This window comes from Caloenas nicobarica, chromosome 18 (assembly GCF_036013445.1).
Source record: "Caloenas nicobarica isolate bCalNic1 chromosome 18, bCalNic1.hap1, whole genome shotgun sequence".
Lineage (NCBI taxonomy): Eukaryota > Metazoa > Chordata > Aves > Columbiformes > Columbidae > Caloenas > Caloenas nicobarica.
In genome coordinates this window covers 12,023,708-12,046,514 of record NC_088262.1, presented here as the reverse complement: position 1 = coordinate 12,046,514, position 22,807 = coordinate 12,023,708, and the positions used below count along the sequence as shown (strand labels likewise).

General features: G+C 41.5%; 1 protein-coding gene across 1 annotated transcript; it reads left to right on the top strand.

Annotated features, from left to right (window-relative positions):
- The first annotated feature begins 2,867 nt into the window (after positions 1-2,867).
- DHRS7C (dehydrogenase/reductase 7C) lies at positions 2,868-12,625 on the top strand. Its single transcript, XM_065647831.1, has 7 exons — positions 2,868-3,003; positions 3,482-3,637; positions 7,570-7,682; positions 8,992-9,202; positions 9,769-9,861; positions 11,607-11,762; positions 12,282-12,625. The coding sequence occupies exons 2-7, from the start codon at positions 3,484-3,486 to the stop codon at positions 12,488-12,490; spliced, it is 936 nt and encodes a 311-aa protein (XP_065503903.1). The 5' UTR covers positions 2,868-3,003; positions 3,482-3,483; the 3' UTR covers positions 12,491-12,625.
- Positions 12,626-22,807: the final 10,182 nt, after the last annotated feature.

The following is a 22,807-nucleotide window of genomic DNA, read 5'->3' as shown; positions in this document are numbered from 1 at the left end:
GACCTTGAGCAGGCAGCGTATTTGACTTGAACTAGGTGTTCTTCTGTTGACAAGTGTCTGGTTCTTGCATTGTGATCACGGGACATTCTAAAGAGCAGGTTTTTAGTCCAAAATTGTTAAAGGTTTATGTTTTTCTTACGTTGACAATGGAAATACTATGTATCTGCTGCTCCAAGGACCAAACATGGTACTGACTGTTTTTTTCAAGCAAGAATTTCTGTGCTTTCCAAGGCTTGGAAATATTCATAGTAGTATTACAAATATATGATGGGCCAATCATACAAGTCAACAACAGGTCTATGAATAGCGGGGACCATTCATAGATGGTTATGACATAGGTATAAACGCAGGAATGCTGGCAAATGCCAAAAGTATCTTTAAGTAGAAACTGTACTGTCAGTATGCTCCATGATCCCAAAGCTATCAAAAGAGAATACAAGGAAAATCAATAAAATAAGAATGGAAAGAAACAGACACAATAATTAAGGGGGAGGGAGGGAAGTAAAATTCATAGAACTGTGAAAATAATGCAGTCACAGGAAATGCCTTACAGTGTCACGTGGCTGAGACAAATGGGGAACACAAGACTCAGTACAGCCTACATGTTCCTTTATCACAAGTGTAAGAAGCACAAAACTAAAGCACTTCACCTGGCTACTGCTAGTATCAAAAATGTCTCTGACTTTGAGTGTTAGAGACACATATCCTCTCAAAGTATATGAAAATCCATATGCCTTCCCATTTCTACTCTGAGGGAGAATTGTATTCTTAGATGTTAGGCAGCCACTGGTTAAAATAAAAAACTATGCTGTGGATGAAAATATGCCTGTGCTTAGGGAGTTCACAACCCCCAGAAATAATAGCTGTAAAGTTAGGGTCATTTTTTGAGGCAGACATGGATTTGAATTATTGGTTTCTTCTTCCTGGATGAAATCTTTAACCATCAGTGCCCCTGATCATTGATTTGTCTATAGTGTGTTAAGCACACACTGTTGAGCTCTGGTGTCATCAGGGACAGTTCCTGGGGCTCAGCTCCGGACAAAGGTGTTGGGAATATGAAGATTTCCGAGCCGGCTGAGGGCAAGTGAAGGCCTCACTTCTGTTGTAGCTTCCTTGTAGATGACTTTCCCTTTTTATGGGACCCATGATCTGAAACAATTCGTTGTTGTTTCTGGGGTGTTTCCATGATGCTCTGTAGGTGGCAGCGCAGAATAGATTTCTCTGGTACCTCACCCGACTGAGAGATTTGTGTGTTTGGAAAGGTTTGGGTGTTTTGGTTATTGCACTCACTGTATGTCTGTATTTATCCAGATGACTCAGGCGGTCTTCCTTTGCAATTGTTCATTATTATTAACAGACACGTTAGAATTTTATCCTTAAAATCCTACACATTCTTGATTGTCTATTTCTTTCAATTGACTTTTTCCTATTCTTGCCTTTACATTACAGTGGCTCATTTCAGAACAAAGCCAACAAATCACTTGGAACTCCTATAAATCCCCTCGCCTTACTGTGCACTTTTTTTTTTTAATGTTTTGCCTTCACAGGAAAATATTTCCAGAACCCTACATAAAGTAAACGAATGACACATCCTGTTCTGTAAAAGGAATAAACCAGCTTACTTACTGATAGGGAAATGCATATCTGTTTGTTTAAAGCTGGTACTTTGAAAGTGAAGATAGATGGGGTTTTTGAGGTGATAGAAAATCAGATTTTATCTCTGCAAATGGCTTGGCATGACTTCTTAGCTCATTTGACTTAATGTTTTTACATTCTCCTATGGAAACTGATGTAAATTTCAGGACACCATGACCATTTTGCTTTGGAAAACAGGTATTTGTTCATATCTGTCATTCACTATGGAGTCTTTTTAGCTAGAAGTGCACACAGTTTTTCAAACATTGGCACATAATACAATTCTGTGGTTTGGAAAACTTAAATCATGGGTTCTTTGGCATGCAACTTCAACTTTCACAGGCAGGAATATACATCTTGATTCCCAATATCATTAGCTTCTAGAGCAAGTTAGGTTCACAAACTACGTCTCAAGTTCCTCCTGTGTCCTCTTGAATAACCTTCTATCCTTTCTCACTCTTCGAAAGCTACCACTGTCCTGGTACCTGCAGGCGTAACCATGAAGTCTTTGTTCCTTGTTACAACACTCCAATATACACGACTCTCTATTATTTGTAGACTTGTAATTCTCTCATTGGAAATGAAAGTTAGAACATTAGAACAGCACTAACAGGAGTACTGAATGTGGTTGTCAAAACTTACAAATTGAAGACTGTGATACAATTTTTTGAAACAGCAAACCAGGAATGATTTATTGTAAATGATTCTTTTGCCCAGAACCTCGAAGGGCAACATGTAACGGTGATTGTCAGGTTAACAGATAATGTCTCTCTGCAGAAAATGTAAAAGTTAGATCACCTACCTGAAGTTGATATGGGCTTGAAATTGCTGGAAAAGAGGCACATCTGCTTTGCAGATACCAAGAGTGACACATACATGCATCATTCCTGTTGTTGAACAGCAATTATTTCAAGTGGAAAAGTCTTCATGGTTCTTTTTGCTTTTTTTTTTTTTTAAGACCTGTTGTTATCACAGAGTTTTTACAAATGTTTTTATGTGTGAAGTTAATTGAAGGTCAATGACAAGAAATTGAGGCAGTCCTGTGAACAACTGCAAATGAAGGCAAGGCAGAAGACAGAGGTTTCTTTGTACAGTTGAACTGAAACTGTACTAAGGGCTTTTACACGACCGTCCAGCCTGTTGGACTGGATAGGTCAGGCATGCAAATCAGACTGTAGATGCTATATTTACTTTTAAAGTATCTCTGTCACATGGCTGATACGTAGCCATTCTCATTCAGGGCAAGCAGTCTCAACAAATGCAATGCTCTCCAAAATCGCTAAAGGACTTCAATTAAACCTCTAATAAAAAAATTGACAAAAATTACAAAAGAATGCTTTATCTGTACCTGGAGTCTTCATAGCTATAGTAAGTGATTCTATTTTCTCTATCTTTTAGAACAGAAAAAAACCCCTTCTATTATGTGTTTTATCTGAAATTAGGATTAGAAACTTATTATCTGTTTAAATTATGTTACGATTATAGGAAAATAGAAAAGTTCAGTGTTATATTTTAGCCTATGTTTTGCCTCAAGGTAGTATTTGTGCTAAAATTCTATTATGTTTTTGCCAACATAAAGTAATTTTGAATAAAAGGAATGCAGATTTGGCTAGACCATGCAATGATGAGGAAAACAGACAAAAACCCAATATTACCCTGTTTATGAAATAATAATATTAAGCCATTGATGAGAAAACAATCTTCCCACTGCTTCAAGCCTTTGGTGTGTTGAGTCCTGCATTTTCTATATACGAAAATGTTGCTTTTTTAGATAACAAAAATTTGAAAAATAATGAATGCATATTATGATTACTGTTATTCTCGTATGGTCTTTTGTTTCCCATAGAGATGGGTATTCTTGCTCTACTTGCTCTACCATTGCTTCTCTTCGGGATCAGTGGAATTATTTATATTTACCAGACAGTCAGGTGGTTATTGTCCAAGTCAGCTGTGCAAAACAAGGTGGTGGTGATCACGGATGCCATCTCTGGACTGGGCAAGGGTGAGTTGTCTCATTTCTTCTCAGTGTCAGAAAACACAAACAGCCAGAGAACCATCCTGTAGGTGATAAAATGTGCATATGTTACCTTGTATATATTCATAACTGCCTGGATGAAGCAGAAGTAAAGAAATATATTTTTTAATAAATCCTATGATTTTTAAATGTACATTTTTAGTCTCAGTCACAGGAACTGCTGGTAAACTTTTAGGAACTGCAGAGCCTTGTATTTATTTAATTCAATAGAATTAGAGGTTTTGTAAGCACATTAAGAGTGCTATTTTTAGCATGTTGCTACTATGAGATCTTATTACATAGTCTATCACTGCACGGTAGCAGCCTATCGGTATAAACCGGTGTCACCTTACTTTTTACGTCTTCCTTTTCAGCCCTTAAAGACTTCAATGTTTCCTGTTCCCTAAAAGCAACCGTGCTCATCCCTCTGTCCCTGTTCATACCTCTGCCCCCTCTATCACCCGTGTTACTCCTCTCCCCTTGACATCCTCCAGTATTCCCAGTGGGCTGCCTAGCTTCACGTAACGGTGGGTTGAGTGGACGAGGGTATGTGATAATTGATCTGTTTATATAAGCTGAGTGCCTGGGTGACCAGCCACTTAGTGTATATTTCTTGGCTCATATTTCCTGCCTACACGGTGCTGCCAGATCAGATTAAAGGTACTGGGTCATATATCGCTGATGTACAACCCTGCTGGAGGGTTGCTTGAGGGGCAGTAGCTGTGAGTGCCTGGTAAGGCAAACATACCTTGAGGCTACATTTTGGCATTTTCAATGAAGACTTGCCATATGTTGGAAACATTGCACTCCCAAGCAGAAAACAAATGGGGAAAGGGAATGTTCTTGAAGAATTATTCCTTAGTAGAACAGAGCAGAGACCTGCAACAGGAATACACACTACACTGAAAAGGACTGCTCTTTATCAGAGCCTGTTAGGACAAGGTACGAAAAAATTTTGACCTCCACATCCTGCCTGGTCTTTCCCTTCCCCTGACACGCTTCAACTTCAGCTGAAGATAATATTAACATGCATTTTTTCTGATTTGTTATATTTTGGTATTCTGGTTGGAAAAGCATGATTTAGAATTCTCCAGCAGCTGAGGTTTGATATCTGGTAAAATCATAGGAAGCCTGGAGGTTTCTAGACAAAAGTCCTGCTTGGAGCAGGAACATCATCACCAGTGCTAGATCTGGTTGGGTGTGGCTTCAATCCAAACACCTGCAGGGATACAGAGCATTTATTGAACATTTCTCCAGGTATCTTTCTCCAGCACTGCATGACCCCTGGGTAAGATCTTCCTAAGTTCAGTTTCCTTATTAACCTAGCTTTTTTTTTTTTCTGCCTGTCTCTTGAGGCTACAAAGGAAATTGCATCCCCTCTCCCCTCTGCCCCGTTATTCACATAGATGAAAAAGGAGGTAACTCAAAGCAATTTTATTATCTTAGACATATCTTCTGCTGGTATCCCATAGGGTAATACCGATAAGTAATTTGCAGGCTTGAGTAATTCCAAATCATGTGAAATTTGCTGTGCAGTTCAGTCCACAGCATTAAAATATCAGCTGTCTGACCACCTGCTACATATTTGAACTCTTAGACAACAGCCAAATTCATTTTCCCACATGCCAGAATTTCTGGACTAAAGATGACATTCATCAAAGTTAAAAAAGAGAAACAAAAACTATGATAACTGAAGATGTTTGCAATGGTTTATGGTTGTTATTTAAACCTGATTCCTGTTTCTTCTCAGTGCTATAACTCAGAAAAGTCCACAATAGTTCTAGAGCAGAACATCATCAGTTTCTCTTTTTCCCTTTTATTGCTGTTCACATAGTAGACATGTTTTATTCACAAAGTTGCCCCAATTGTTAGATTTATAGGAAAAATACTAGTGTAGTTGTCTTAGTATTGGTAAAGAATATTTTGGACTTCAGAAATCTTTCTATGCTAGGAAAAAAGAAAATGGAAGACATTCATAAAAATACTGTTATAAGTAATGAAAAAGATTACATAAATAATAGTCTCTAGCTGCACAAGTTTACAAAAATAGAAGAGTAGATCCAGAAGGGCTTGCATAAAGATATTAAGAGTCTAAAAGGGGCATTTAAGAAACCTAAGATGGGCATATTAGCATACCTGGATTTGCCTGTGGGTATTGAAATTGGAAGGAAATGCTTTTTGGGGGCCAGACAGCTGTAGCACTAGGGTTGTACCGTTGCCCATTCAGCAAAGGCCACAGGAGGTAAGACAAATCAAACAGTCTGGAAAGGCATGAGAGTAATTGTAAGACCATATTCCTGTTCTTCTCATGGTGAATGTGTAACTGTCATACAGATTTGATTTAGGGACCAAATATAAGGTATCCAAGGCTAAGAGCTTTTTGTAAGACCTAATCAGGAAAAAAAACCATGAGAGGAAAAATAACTCTTGACTTCCAGTCCTACCAGCACACATAACCCACTGTTAACTAATTGTCTGGCTGCAGACAAATCAGATCTCTGGTTTGGGGCACTGTGGGCACATCATCAGTTGCATCCTCAGGACGTCTGTGAGACATTGTCTATTCCAAGAAAGAAAAGGCAAGCAACTATGTACTTTTCTTGGTCAGGAGGACAATCCTGACCGACTCCTGGACTGAGAGCCATAGTTTCAGTTCAGCTGTGCTCGAACATGCACTCTGTAGCAGCCTACAACAGCTAGAGAGATACAACTGATAATGCCTTCCTGAAAGATGCCTATGTTTTTAAACTCCTTTCTTTGGTCAAACTGACAGGACGGTGAGGGATATATTCACCCTCAGCACCCCCTAGAGAAGAAAAGAGACCAGACACACGCTGTCAAAATGCTCCAGCATGGCATTCCATAATCTGGATTGAGCTGATCACATACTCCCATGACCACCTAATGTAATGGGTTGGCTGCAGTCTTGCAGCCAGTGCCGAGGTGGGATGATGGGTGACACTGGCTGCCAGTTCCTCTTGTTATGCAAGTCCCCACTTTCAGAAAGCACAACTCACTTGCATAAGGAAGGGAGAAGAACGGTCCTCAGAGTTCCAGGTTAAACTGGAGTGAACCCCTAGCTCGGAACACCCCTGAATATGTGGAGAAAAAGCCCTGCCAGCCCAGCATATCCAGCAATCACCTTCTCAGGAAGCCTTCAGGAATGTAGCTGAACAAGACATAGCTCAAGCTGGCCCTGGTGCCTCTGCTGACTACTGGGAAGGTCTAATACTCAGGAGATAAAGCTCTTGGCATGGATTACATATGGACGGAAGGGTCTGTAGAAGAAAGGCCTCTGTCATTGGTGCTCTGCCTGTGGGATGGTAGGTGGTAAGTTTCTCTGTATTGCTCTTTCTCAAAGTCGCAGATGACTTTCGTGTTGCCAAGAGTTTCATGAAAGCAGCATACAGATCTGGTTTTACTGTTTACTGGGGTTAGTTTCTTTCTTCTTGATACTGCAGCAGACATGAAGGTTTGCAAAAGATGTAGTTTGCATTGTAAAAACCTTAAGTGTATTTTTGTACATATTTTTCTTCATAGCAAGTGTGTCTGTAAGTGGAAAGAGTTAAGGAAGAAAGATAATCAGAACAATTTTTCTAACTCAAACCCATCCTCCATTAACCGGCATATTCTTATTTTCTTAATTAAATTTTTCTTAAAGCAAATTACTAAACAGCACTGTTACGCTGTACCGTTAATTATGCATTGTACAATGACATTAAATTTTAATTGATTACTCACAGATATATTATTGCCATTTAGTGCTTTCTTTTTCTCTTATATATTTATTTTTTTCAAAATTAATGAATTTTAAAGCATAGGTTCAACATCATTAGCAAAACCAGCATCCCATTTCAAACCAAATACACAAAATGAAATTATTATTTTTGTTATTTCTTTGGAATGTATTTCTCTTCTAGAATGTTCTCGGGTGTTTCACACAGGAGGAGCAAGGCTTGTGTTATGTGGCCGGACATGGGAAAAGTTAGAAACCTTGTATGATGCTTTAATTAGCGTGGCGGACCCTAGTATGGTAAGAATTTCCTCACTATGTTTTGAAAATTCACAACACGATTCACTGTTAATGGTGATTTTGGTCACCCAGATAACACTCCCAAGATGGTCCACAGAGAGAGAGCGGGAAAGAAACACCTCTGATGGCCTACAGAGCATGATGCCAAAAGTATAATTCAGAAATCCCGCTCTCATGAGCTAATTCAAGGCAACTGAGTGGTCCTGCATTTCGAACAAGCTACTCAACTAGAAATGCTAGGCAGAGGAAGTTGCCTGTTAATTTGGATGAAAGGGATCCAAAGTGCTTCATTTAACCACAGGAATTATTATTCATTTTTCACATAATTAGAGTACTCAAGGATTTGGAGATGTGTCTAAAGATTTCATTAATTTTCAGTTTCTCCACTACTTTGGGAGAAGTCCCAGCTAGAAGGGCATGGGAGCACATGAATAAGAGTGCCCTTTCCTCATTGTCACTGGCTGGATCACCGTGCAAGTAGACATGCAAGGCTGCCCCCAATGTCAATTCTTTGGAGGATGCTCGTGGGAAAGCTTTCCTTCTGTGACCAGCAGTTAGCTGACTCATTTCAGGGCACAGGCGTTCCTGAAGGAGTCACACAAATTCTACAGCCATTGCTTACCAGACCAACAAACGTTTGTGTTAGACCCTTTTTTTGCAGTGACCTTCATCTGCATAAATAACCTTGAAAGTAGTGTGATCACATTAGTCTGCAGAGACTCTACTGGGAAAAAATTAAGTATGACTAAGGGATCTGCACTACATCATCACAGTAACAGAGTAAGAGAAGATACTTGGAGTTAATTCCTCTGTCCCATAACTGATAAAATATACATCTTTGCAGAAGTCATACAAATTGAGTACATAGCTGAACAAACCATTCCTACTTTCCAACTGCCCCTGCCTATATATGTAAATTTTCTATCAAAGCCTTATATCCTGGACTCTGTCCTCAATAAAGTTCTTGAGAGGTCTGCTTGCAGAAAGACCATCACTGGGAGTGGTAGGAGTCATCCCCTGTGTCTATTATCTGCCTCCACTGATTACAAGAGAGACAAAATTCAATAGGGTAGCGTTAGTCCAGCTTACCCTTCCTGTGGTGTTCTGCTTCATCTGAATTTCAGAGTCTATAAATACGTATTATTGATCTACCTTTTTTCTGGAGCGGGTTAAAAGAACAAATCAAAGTTTTTATGAGAATGATAACAGCACTTTCTGCAGATATCAAGTAAATTAATTTACAAGACAAATAAAAGGAAATACATTTTTATATAACAGGTATCCTTGAAATAAGTGTTTTCTTTATTAGACATATGCACCAAAGCTCATATTTCTGGATATCTCAGACATAAACTGCATTCAAGATGTAGCTAAGGAAATCCTAAATTGCTATGGCTGTGTGGATATACTGATCAACAATGCAAGTATGAAGGTGAAAGGAGCAGTGCAGAGCATTTCACTGGAACTTGATAAAAAGATAATGGATGCCAACTATTTTGGACCTATAACATTAACCAAAGGTATTTTAATTTTTTTCCTGTTTTGCTGTTGCCACTGAAATCTTGAAATCTGAGCCACTGGCATTACACTGTTTCATTTGCACTTATTTTTTGCCTTCTTTACTATAATCAAAACCTATTCAGTGAAAATCAATGGACTGAAATTGAGGTGCAGAAGATCAAAATCTTCTGGTTTGGAAACAGATTGACCAAGAAATATATAAGCAGGTGTTTCAAGGACAGGCAGTTTAAAAAATGTCTGGTTATTGTATTTTGCATATGGCGACTCCTTTATTTACATGCTTGCTGCCTTTGTTACAAAGACAATTGTTTTTAAAACCCTTGCAAGGATACAGACAGGTTGACAATTAAATGTGATAATACTGCACCCAAATCTACACGCATGATAGAATCCAAGTGAAGTCTACAAGACACAATTTCCAGATACTGGATTTTGCAATACTTCTGATTGCAGTATTGAGACAACCTTCATTAAAGTTGTGCTGTCTGCACTTCAGCTGTCACTTCCTTTCACTAAGTACATCAAGTTCTCTTACTTACGTGTTTTTTTTTTTTGCCCTCCCCAGCCATTCTTCCCAACATGATCTCAAGAAGAACTGGCCAAATCGTTTTAATTAATAGCATCCAAGGAAAAATAGGAATCCCATTTCGTGCAGCTTGTAAGTTACACATAGCAAAAATGTACATTCTAATGCATAAATCGCAAGTATTCCATGGCTCTGATGGTGTTTAAAAGTGCTAGCTCGCATCCTAATGTAGTAAACTATTAAAACAGTATTTGACTGAAAAAAATTCAAAGAAATGGAACTCAAGACGAATAGTTAGAATACTATTTTTGAAGTTTAACTAGTGCCTAAGGTACTTGAGGACAAGATCATCTTAGGAGATATTCAGGAAACAGCAAACTTGGAGGTCTAACATCTGTACTGGGCATATTAGTACAAACCACAAGGAAGAATGAAGTAGTGTATAAATATAACATACTGGTAGATGCTAGATACTGCTTTGTAAAGGGAACTCATCCACTAGATGGATTTATGTGTGGGAGTTTAAAAGGAGATGTAGTAATTGTATTCTACTTGGCTTTCCAGAAAATGTTCAAGAAGGTCTTTCATCCAAAGCTCCTAATGAAACTAAGCTGTCCTGAATTATGATGGGAGGTGTTTGCATTAATAAAATGCAAAGGTAGTGGACAGAAAAAACAGGATAGATGTAAATAGACATTTTTAACTGTGACCGGAGGTTAGAGTGCATGATGGTCTCTGAATTAAAAGGTCTGCAAGACCTCAGGATTGTGACTTATAGTTCCATGAAAGCAAAATACAGTGACAGAAACTGTAAGGAAAGCGGGAAAGAAAAAATTTAAATCCTGTCTTCATGTCATTGTATAAACCTATACATCACCCACATTTTGAACATCGTGTGCAATTCTAGTCCCTCACATCAAAAGAAGTACAAAAACTAACAAAAAAGGCTCAGAAAAGAAAGAACGATGGGGCATCGGGAATGGGTTCTATCTAGGAAACAGCCAATTATGTCAAGGTGCATTGTATGTGTATAAAATAATGAGTAGCAGAAGTGCTAACAGAGATACAGTTTCTACAATGCCTCTACCGATGTCCATTTTGCACAGCTTCCAGAATAAGGAGTTTCAAAATAAATGAATGGAGAAGCTTCTTTCTGTTCATGGAGCCCACCTGCCATTTTTTAGATTATATTCTGCACAGGTTGACTTTCACTGTGAATTCAGTCAAATACCAGGTGGATGAGCGCTTTGCAGATCTGTTGCACTTTAACACATACTTCTGGTTTTTTTGGTCAAGGTTCACATACCATCATCCTTCTTTAATAGCATTCTCAATCAAAAGGCACTAGAAACAGTTTTAAAATTCTTAACATTCAGTTACTTTAAAATTAACCCTAATATTAAAAGCGTCTTGTCTTGCTACTTCAAGTACTCCTGCATTGCAGAAATGGACACTGCATTTATTGATGTGTCACAAACTGCGACAACAGGTGGTGTGGAGACTCATCTCAGGGACATCTGTCCATCCCTCACAGACATCCACCACATTAAACTGTAGAGATAATAGAAGTATTACTGCTTGAGCCAGGACTTAACATTTCTGACTGGGAAATCCAGACGCATGCTTTTTGACACGTGTAGGGAGACTGACTGCATATTTGGTGCATAGTTTTACTGTACAAATAACTTTACTTTGTTTCTTTTAAATACATCATCTGATAATTTCACTGGGTGAAATAGTTCACTGGTTTTTGCCTTTTGGCTAGTCATTTCATGCTCAATTTTCCAAGCATTCCTGTTTTGCAGACCTATATGGATGTACATCTACGCATTTATTTATCCAAACATGAATATGTGGGTTTTCTTTCTTTCTTTTAGACGCTGCTTCTAAGCATGCTGCTGTAGGCTTTTTTGATTGTCTTAGAGCTGAAATGGAAGAATTTGATATTTCTGTCAGCACTGTGAATCCAACCTTCATCTGTTCATACCATCGTCAACCAGCACCTGGCAACTGGGAGGCATCTATTTGGAAATGTAAGGTTTGATGCATAAAGAGAGATGGTAGATGAGGTCCACATAGCAGTATAGAAGCTTTTCCCAGGGAGAAGAAAGCAGCATAGGGAAAAGAATGGAGATAACAGAAACAATGAACAGGTTAGGGGAGCAAGATAGAGGAGATATTAGAGAGATCAGATGAGCCTGGTGGAAAAAGAAGGAACATGGAAAGAGACAACGTTATGTGAGAAAATAAATGCAGTGGGGCATGGGGAATGGAAGTACAGCATGAAAGCTCCCAAGGGAGAGTTTCACTGCAACTCAAATTGCTCCTTCCCTTGGGGACTACAAGGATTTTACCTCAAAATTGTTAAAATATCTTAGGGATGTACTGCTGAGGGGAAGGGAAGGGGCAAGGGATTTAAAGTGTGTAGGAATCTAACTGATTTGACTGATGCACTGGTTGTGTACCTTTTCACCACCATTCTCTCCGATGTGTCTGTCTGTCTGTCTCCCTGTCTATTTCTAAGCTCTCGCTCCTCTCTGCTTGATTCGCAGTCTTTTTCAGAAAGGTTGCGTATGGTGTGCACCCAGTGGAGGTGGCAGAGGAAGTCTTGCGCACAGTAAGCAGTAAGAAGCAGGAGGTACTTTTGGCCAACCCTATCCCCAGAGCAGCAGTTTACATTCGCACCTTCTTCCCTGAGCTGTTTTTTGCCATTGTTGCCTCAGGAATTAGGGAAAAGCTGAAGACAGAAGAGGAAAATTGATTTAGTTCTGTCTTTTTCCCTGCTTTTGATGTGAAAAAAGTTTATATTTCAAATGTCAATGCTTTCTGCTTCGCGCTATGGATAGAATAAAGCAGGAGGCTTTATTAAACGTGAACCAGCCGATGTCTCATTCAATGATTCATTACACACATTCATCTGTGGGACTTCTACTCTTCTGGATTTAGTGAATATGACAAGATGTCATTGTTTGCATTAAAAAAAATACGGGAAAAACTCAGCTAGGAGCTCTATCACTTATAAGAGAGTCATTCCAAATCTAAATAGATAGATCAAAGTTTGGGGACCTGCAGCAACTTATCAGAGTAGTCTGTCAGTGCTAGGACTGATGGAAACTTACAGCAACAAAAGGGTGGGGAAGTAGGGAGATGTGGGAGACAGAGGAGTAAAAGTCAATGGCAAATGAGGTCAGAGCCTGGATCACAGTGTTCCTCAGCTTTTTGGAAGTACTTGCAGGATATGCAAATGGAGAACTCAAATAAGGGCTTATCTAGTTCAATATTTCATCCATTACAAGACCCTGGAGAACATGCTTAAAAGATGGATTATAAGAATGGGACAATAATATGGAGACACTCCTTGTATTGTACTTTCTCAGGTTCTGGTAATCTGCTATATGATTTGAAACAGAATCTGTCTCTGCGTCTTGTTAAACTACAATTTTTTTCACACAAATATTTCAAATTCCTATTTGAAATATTCCATCCCTGAAGAAAGGAACTAAACATGTATAAAAAACTGCTTACTTATGTTAACTCTAAACCTGGCATCAGATAATATTATTTGATACCTCCTACTTCTTTTACTGTGAGAGACAAAAAAATAATGGTACTCAATTCATTCACTCCCAGTAATCCACTCCCATGATACTTTCCATGCAGTTACCTGTTTTCCAGGTTGGAGAGTCCGGGGAACTATTCACTTCCTCACTGTGAGAAGTCCAGATTATTCTTGTTCTTCTTTATATCTTTTCTTGGTTTACTTTATCTTTTTTTTTTTTTTTTTTGAGATGGAAAGGCCACAGCTGCATGCAGCATTCAAGACAGATAAACAATCTGAATTCACAGACAACCATACAGATGCTTCCTGGGTCTTACACAAATTTCAGGTTTTGAGATATTTTTCTGACTGCTACTGAGCATTGAGTTCCCTTGTTCACTCTGGTATGTGTGGTAATTTATCATCGTGTCCATGAGCATGGCCATTACTCATGTCAGTTATGTAAATTCCATATATTCCCAAAGTTATCTCACTCCTAGTCATTCTAGGCTTTTCTTCCCTATCATATTTTCCCAGTTCATACTGAGGACTTTGTCTCATCCTGTGAGCTGAACCTGAATATAAATAAAGCTGATGCGAGGGTGTCCTGATATTCAGTTTTACATCTAAGAACTTAAATTCTGTCCCACAAACCCTCCCCTGGCCTTTCTTGTGTCATCGGTACTCACAAAGACCATAACCACCTGTTTTTTGTAGATACTGTCAAAATGCCTTGATGCACAATATTTACAAAGGAAATACCTACTCAGAAAGCATTGCTTGTATGACTATACCTTAACTGTGAAGTCGAATATCCACTTGTCCAAAATTGTCTTGCTCCTCACCAGGACTCTACTCCCTCAAACAAACGGGCTTCTGCTGTGGTCTCAGCTGTACTTGTGTCCATACCTCAGCAACAGCCAAATCCTTCACAGCCCCATGAAAACAAGGTATGGAATAACTGGATAATTTCATTGGAAAAGGACCAGAGAATCATAGGATATCACGTCTAAACATGAATCAATATTGTCTAGCCTTTTGTAAAAACAAGTGGATGAATGTTAAAATAAGCTGAATAATCCTTCTGCTCCATTTTGCACTTTCTAGATAGCAGCAGCAATTTTTCATTGGTTTTGAATATTTCACTTTAAAAGTGTGGAACAGTTTAAGAAACCACAGTGAAAAGCGATGAGAATGACAAAGGTAAGATAACACCTGTGAACTATCAAGAATTTTTTAAAAAACAGATGTATTTTAAACTAGAAAGTAGAAGAAAGTTCTATCTAAACAATTTTCAAATACCTAAAATATACTGCCAAGAGGATAGAACTAAACTGTTCTCCATTTCTGCTGTAGTAGCGCAATGTGCTAAAATTACTGCAAAGGAGATTTACAGGGAAATAATTTTCTGCTAAGAATAGGTAAGCATGAAGGACAAATTGCCACCACAATTTTAGAATGTTCGTCTTTGGAAGCTTTAAAGAAGAGATTAATGAAACATCTGTAAAAAAGCAATGTAGCTTTAGTTTATCCTGCCTAAACGAAAGGAAGGATTAGGTGACCTTTTAAATGGGTCATACTTTTCTATAATTCTGTGTTTTTTTCTCATATTGAGAACAAGGTTTCTTCACTAGTATGTCTGAAGTAATATTTTTTTTCCCCCTGGTGAAATCTGTTATTTAACCTGAAGTTTTCTGTTCCATTTGTCCATCTCTGTCTCACTGCCTAAATACATGTGGGTATGTGTTACATATAAAAATGTCATGATAATAAAAAAACTCATGTGATGAGTTCATTAAGAGATAGTTTCTGTGAGCCTCACTCAGACGTAGTTTAAGCTATGTAGACTCAGTATTATAATATTAGCTTTTATGAATGACAACAAAACTAGGCCTGCAGATTTAGTTGTAGAAGTCATAGGAGAAAGATATTCAATTACAGCTCCTCTATTTTTTTAAGCTTCTCACATGCCTAAAGGCCACATAATTTTCTTTTCATGAGTTGCAGTTGCGCTGTTTTAAATCTAATTTTGGGGGGCTGAAATCAACTATTTCTTGGTGTGGGCCAAGAAAAATGACATTGCTGGACATAAGAGCCCTTCAAGTAGGGGAGAATGTAAAAGAATGCTAAGACTGGAAAGTCTGAGAAGTGAGGAGACTTGTCTAATTTTAGACATCCATCCCAGATACAGCCTACCCAAAGCTAATATCCCAGATCCCCTTCTTAAGCAGTGGAAAGAAACAGATGCCCGTAACCTGTGATTTATCTGACATACAGCTTAGGATAACATTAACTGCATCCTAGAAGTGCCTACTTCTCTCATTAACTTTCACTGGACTCTAGGTAACCAGCACAACTGCAAATCCATGTGTCTGTGCCGCAGACATCTGAAGTTTACTGAGATGAACTGGAATAACACTATGACAGAGTATATAAGCCTTTGATATATATATATTCTTTTTTTTTTTTTTTTCCCCTCTGCTTTCAAATAATATGGTTCCAGGACCTACTGCAGAACTATTGATGCCTACAAACTGGGAGTTTGTGAGTCAAAAGTTAAAATAAGAGCCAGAATGTGAAATCATGGATTGCAGATAGGGATAAGAAGTCTTGCCTTTCATCAGGTGAATTTGTTTACCGGACATCCAGCAGAAGACATACATTCCTGAATGGTCAGCATGTGAGAAAACCAGACCATCTGACATTTAAGAATTGATCGGGATGGGGGCCCAATTGCACAATTATTTAAAAGCCCTTTACATGAGTGCAAACCACTATTAGAAACAATCCCCTGGAAAGAGTATATGGTAGAGACTGTCAGTCTGTTTATAAACTGCAGGCTAAGAAGAAAATTGAGGTGCCTAAACTAGATCTTTTAAAGATCTTGTAGGCACCAACCAAGCATGTTCCTGGATGAGGTGCAAATTCAACAGTGACACCCACAAACAACATGAGAAGGGTAAAAATATATTGTAAAGAGACCACAGTTATTACATGGGAAGAAAAGCAGAAAGTCAGATGGAATCAGGAATGATTCCTTTATCTGTGAAGATGTTAGAAATACCTCTATTACAAAGAAATATGTGTTTCGGTCAAGGGATTAGAATAATAGGATCATAGAATCATTTTGGTTGGAAGAGACCCTCAAGATTGAGTCCAACCATAACCCAACTCTAGCACTAAACCATGTCCCTAATAACCTTGTCTATACACCTTTTAAAAACCTCCAGGGATGGTGACTCAACCACTTCCCTGGGTAGCCTGTTCCAGTGTTTCACAACCCTTTCTGTCAATAATTTTTTCCTAATATCCAATCCGAACCTTCCCTGGCGCAACCTGAGGTCATTTCTTGTCCTATCACTTGCTACTTGGGAGAGGAGACCAGCACCCTCCATGCTCCAACCTCCTTTCAGGTGGTTGTAGACAGCGATATATGGTCTCCCCTCAGCCTCCTTTTCTCCAGGCTGAACAGCCCCAGTTCCCTCAACCACTCCTCATAAGGCTTGTGCTCCAGGCCCTGCACCAGCTTTGTTGCCCTTCTCTGGACTCTCTTTAGTACTTCAATATCTTTCTCATGAAAAGGGGCCCAAAACTGAACACAATATTCAAGGTGGGGCCTCACAAGCACTGAGTGCAGTGGAATGATCACTTCTCTAGACCTGCTGGCCATGCTATTGCTGATACAAGCCAGGATGCTGTTGGCCTTTTTTGCCACCTGGGCACATGCTGGCTCATGTTCAGCTGCGGTCGATCAACACCCCCAGGTCCTTTTCCACCAGGCAACTTTCCAGCCACTCTTACCTGAGTCTGTAGCACTGCATGGAGTTGTTGTGAGAGGGATCTGGGGTTCTTGTTGATGTCAAGTTGAGCGTGAGCCAACAGTGTGCCCTGGCAACCAAGAAGGCCAGCTGTGTCCTGGGGTGCAGCAAGCGCAGCATTGCCAGCCACTCGAGGAAGGTGATTGTCCTGCTCTACTCTGCACTGTTGCAGCCTCGCCTGGAGCACTGTGTGTAGTTCTGGGAGCCACAGTATAGAAAAGATATTAAGCTACTGGAGAGTGTCCAGAAGATGCTACGGAGTTGGTGAAGGGTTTGGAGGGGAAGCCATATGAGGAGCAGCTAGTGACTTGGTTTGTTCAGCCTGGACAAGAGGAGACTAAGGGGAGACCTCATCATGGTCTACAGCTTCCTCACAAGGGGAGGAGGAAGAGTAGGTGCTGAACTCTTCAGAGCCCAAGGGAACGGCAGGAAGATGTGCCAGGGGAGGGTCAGTTGGACATGAGGAAAAGGTTCTTCACCCAGAGGGTGCTGGACACTGGAACAGGCTCCCCAGGGAGGTGTCACAGCCCCAAGACTGTCAGTATTCAAGAAGAGACTGGACAATGCCCTCAGACACACGGTGTGAACTGTGGAGCTGTCATATGCAGGGACAGGAGTTGGACTTCATGATCCTTGTGGGTCCCTTCCAAGTCAGGACATTCTACGATTCTGTGGTTCTACGAACTGTTTTTTTCAGTCAGGCAAGGGGAGGATACAACACTCCCTTGATCTTCGTTTCTTGCTGGTGGTCTTTACTGTCTCTGGGACACCAGAGATTGATCCTACAAGTGGATTTCCTGTTCCAGCTCCCTGATACTTCTCAACCTTTCTACCTCCTCTCTCAGCTCTACTACCAGGCTGAGCAGATCATCCACCGGCTCACACCTCACACAACTCTTTGCTCTGCTGCCACTCCATACCAACGAAAGGCTCTGGCATTCTCTGCAACCTGAAGGTCCGGGTGGCTGCTTGTTCCCGTGACAGTTCTGTCTGGGTTGCTGCCTCTTTCCTGCTGAGTGCAGACGACCTGCCCTTTCCCCAAGTGGATACCATAGTCAGCTCCTTCTGCAAGGGTGACCACAACCAGGGAGGTAATCACTTCAGCTGGCAGAGCTTCCTCACCCTTCTGCTTGAACTGCAGGGATAACTGCCCCAACCCTGTTTGCTGGCCCTGTTCACTGCGCTCCTGGTCGTCTGCGCTCCCTAGGAGGCTGTAAATCTCCCTTGGTTTCTCCTGGCAGTGTCCCCTCCACGCCAGCCCCTCTTGCAAGATCAGCCGGTTTGCAGCAATTCTCTGGGCAGGACCATGGCTGCAGGATCCCCTCCTCATCTCCTCAATCTGTTCCAAGCCTCAGCTCTTACCGCAGCCACTGCTGCGCTCGTCCTTTCACTGCATTTAAATCTCCCGCAGTTGCTCTGTAGCTGCTGCTGTGCTTGTCACTCGTCGTTGACCGAGACTACGTTGATTTGGACTACTGCTAGAGTGGATACCAAACTCCCTAGAAACTGCTTTTTTCATCTGCAGAAGGTGGCAGTTTCAGAATACTGGATATGCTGTAATGAATAAAGACAGGCTTTTCTAAAGATGAAAGAGGAAATCTTATTACTATCTGCAGCTACCTAGTGAGATGGTGTAGAGAAGATGGAACCAGACTCTTCTCACATGTGCACAGTGGAAAATAAAAGGCAATGGAAACAAATCACGCCACATGAAATTCTGTTTAGGTATTAGGAACTAATTTTCCCACAGTTACGGTAGTCAAGCACTGAGACAGGTTGCCAGTGAGGTCAGGAACATCTCACTTCTTGAATATATTCAAAACTCAACTGCTTAAGCCTCTGAGCAACATCATCTAATCGGTCTGGCTTTGAGAGGGGAGGTTGGAGCAGAAACCTCCAGGGGTACCTTCTAACTTAAATTACTCTATAACTCTGTGTAAGTCTATAGGTAAAGGTGAGTTTTGCAGTTGTTCTCCAGCTAAGATAATTTTGGTACTCCCCCAGCCAGAGAATGTAAATCTGTCGGTTTTCCCACCGGATGGGAAAATTTGAATGAATATCAAGTGCTGAAAACAATGAAAATTAATGAAACTTCAGACAAATGTAGAAACAAATACTGCTGAAGGTACCAGGAGATGACTTAGGTATAAATACCTGACTGACAACCCTTAGCTAGTCCCATGGTGCTCTATGCAATAAGGTGCAAGTTGGCAGGACAGACGCCCCTAGTCACTATTCAGAAAAGCTTCGCTTGCTTGTTTGTTTGTTTTTAATATCTTTATCAGTGCTTAGAAGCTGGGAACAGGTTAAAAACTAAGTTAATAAAGAGGACACTATCACAATTGTTCTTTCTAAAGTTCAGGTGAACATCACCAAAGGACATGAAAAGCATGAAGAGATTAGGATGATAACTTTAAATGGTACACAAGCAGATGCTGTTACAGGACAGGAGCTAACAGCTGATTGTAGGAAAATATAGGCTGATGAAAAGGAATTTCTGCTATTGAGTACAGGGGCAAAACTTGAACCTTGAAAATAAAGGTTCATTTAGTATTTGAAGTATACAGGATGAATCATAGAATAGTTGGGCTGGAAGGGCCCTTCCCAGCTCCCCCAGTGCCCCCCCTGCCATGAGCAGGGACATCTGCACCAGCTCAGGTTGCTCAGAGCCCCGTCCAGCCTGGCCTGGGATGTCTCCAGGGATGGTTCAGCCACCACCTCTCTGGCCAACCTGGGCCAGGCTCTCACCACCCTCAGGGGCAACAATTTCTCCTTCATGTCCAGCCTGAATCTCCACTCCTTTAGTTTAAAACTATTATCCCTTGTCCTATCGCAACAGGCCCTGCTAAAAAGTCTGTCCCCATCTTTCTTATTGGCCCCTTTTAAGTACAGAAAGGCTGCAACAAGGTCTCCCTGGAGCCTTCTCCAGGCTGAACACCCCAACTCTCTCAGCCTGTCCTCCCAGCAGAGCTGTTCCAGCCTCGGGTCATTTCTGGGGCTCCTCTGGCCCCTCTCCAGCAGGTCCATGTGTGTCCTGTGCTGAGGACCCAGGGCTGGACCAGCACTGCAGGGGGGTCTCACACAGCAGGGCAGAGGGGACAATCCCCTCCCTCCACCTGCTGCCCACGCTCCTTTTGATGCAGCGCAAGATACAATTGGCCTCTGGACTGCAAGCGCACATTGCCGGCTCTTTCATCCACCAGCACCCCCAAGTCCTTTCCACAGGGCTGCTCTCAATCCCTTCATCCCCCAGCCTGTATCGATACCGGGGGTTGCCCTGACCTGTGCAGGACCTTGCACTGGGCCTTGTTGAACCTCACGAGGTTTGTATGGGTCCGCTTCTCGAGTTTGTCCAGGTCCCTCTGGATGGCATCCCAACCCTCAGGTGTGTCAGTTGAAGCAATCAGTACTAAAGTGAACAGAAAAAGAGGTTCAAAATATTTCCAAATATTAGATTCGTTTTTTGAGAGGTAGCAGGGGAAGGATCGTGGGATAACTCAGGTAGGAAGGTACCTCAGGGGGTCTTTGGTCCAGCCTTTTGTCAGTTATGAGGTCAGATCAGGTTGCTCAAGGCTTTACCTGGTCAGGTCTTGAAAACCTCCAAGTAGGAAGACTGCACAGCCTCTTCTGGGCAGCCTGTTTCACTACTTGACATTCGTCATGATGGGAAAGTTTCTCCTTATATCCAGTTCAAACCTCTCTTATTTGAACCTATGCCCAGTGTCTCTCACTCCTCTACCATGCACCAGTGTGAAAAGCCTGGCTCCATGTCATAAATAACCTTCTTGTAGAAACTGGAAAACTGCTAGACATTGTAGATATTGGAGAGCTTCAGGTCCCTCTAAAATCTCATCTACAGGCAGAAAAAGCCTCAGCTTTTATCACGTGCCCTGGCCCCCTCACCCTCTTTGTGGCCGTCTGCTGAACTTAATCCATTTTGTTCCTATGTTTCATGTGTTGTGGAGCCCAAAACTGGACACAGTATTCTATATGTCATCTAATGAATGGCAAGGAATAATAATACAGACCAAGATACTGTTGGCTTTCTTTTCGCCAGTCACACTTTCAGCTTGCTGTGGTCTCAGTTCAAGAAGATACCCAAGTCCTTCTCCACAGAGTTAATCTTCAGTAATCACAGCAGCACTATTGCGCAACCACATCTCTTAGTCCAATGACTTGCAGATCCTTGACTGCATGCGAAGATCTAGTTCCTCCCACTTGTTTCCCAGGCTGTTTGCATTTGTGTACATACACTTGAGGTGGGTTTTTCTTTACATTGTTTTATAATTCCTGAGGTCTCATTTTTTCTGTCATCTTGCACCTTTTGCTTTCCATCACTGTTGACTTCTACATCGTGACAAAATCTCCCTTCTCCATTCTAGGCTGAAGTATTTTTCAACAGATTGACCAGCCTGATCATAAACATGTTTTTGTCCAACTTTGCCAAGTGGACCGTGTTTCTCACCAGCAGTTCCTTATCCTCTGAAAGAGACCTACAGTTGTTGAAGTCAAAACCTTTCACTAGGACCAGGTGTGCACAATGAAGTGTTGTTCCACAGGATGCATGCCCTGCTCCCATGCATGCTCCCCAGACTGAGCTTGCAGCCTCTTGCCTCCTGCCAGAGACCAAACTATTCTGCAGTTGCAGATCTGCCAATGGTGAGAGTCATCCTCCTTTTGCCAGAAGCCACAACACCCAGCGCTCCTGGTTGTGGGAGTTTCCAGTGAGCACAGTCTCTGGCTGCTCTTCCTTCTGTGCATTATAGGGGTTCAGGCTCTCATCTTTGCAGCATCCCTGTGAAGATCTTGTCAATCCCTTTTTCATCATCCCTTGTGCTATGCAGCCTTCTCACCTCCTCCTACAGCTCCCTAACTTCAATAGAGTTTCTCAGTCACAGCACACCTTCTACAGGTAAGGATGCTGCCTTCACCTGCTCCAGCTTCAGCAAGTGACCCCAGGCATTCCCTGCAGCCCCAGAACTAGAGAGTTGCGTCCTTTCTCAGGAGCCCAGACTGTGCCAAGGTCTCCGCTGTGCCCGGGTCAGTTGCTCCAGCTGGTGCTGGGGACAATGCACACTGACATTTCGCCACCAATGCTGAGCACTCCCTCACTGCCTTCAGCAGAGTTTCTGCTGCTTTGAAGGGCAATGCTCTGGGCCATAGGCTTGCAGTTCAGCAGTCATACAGCTCTCTCCCTAGCACTAGTTTCCTGAGTGCTTGAAATGCCCTGATCCATGGTCAGCTTTTGCCACCTGCAACCTGGATCTGAGGAGCCTTGAACTTGCTCCCAGAAGAACTAGGAGCAGAGCCCAGAACTGTTAATCAAACCACAAGAACCAGCAGCCAGCGACAGTCCAAGCAGTGTCTGAGGCCCCTGTCTCCATCCTGCCCACAAACTGCATGTCCTGAGGTCACAGCACTCCCAAGGGCCACCTACATGGCAGATGGAGGCTGGGCACAGGTGCCTGCCACCCCTCGGTGAGCTTCCAACCACCTCCCTTCTGAGGAGACTGGCTTACGTGTTGCTGTATTATCTCACCTTGTTGACTCTCAGTTTTTCTCTCTTGCGACTCATGGTCCATGGTTTCCTTCTGAGATAATTGTTTTTTATTGTGTTACTCTATTATCAGCTCCATCTTATCACTGACCATAAACTGACCAACTCTAGATCCTGCTGGCATAACATTTTCAGACTCTGTTTAACTTAGGACTGTTTTGCCTG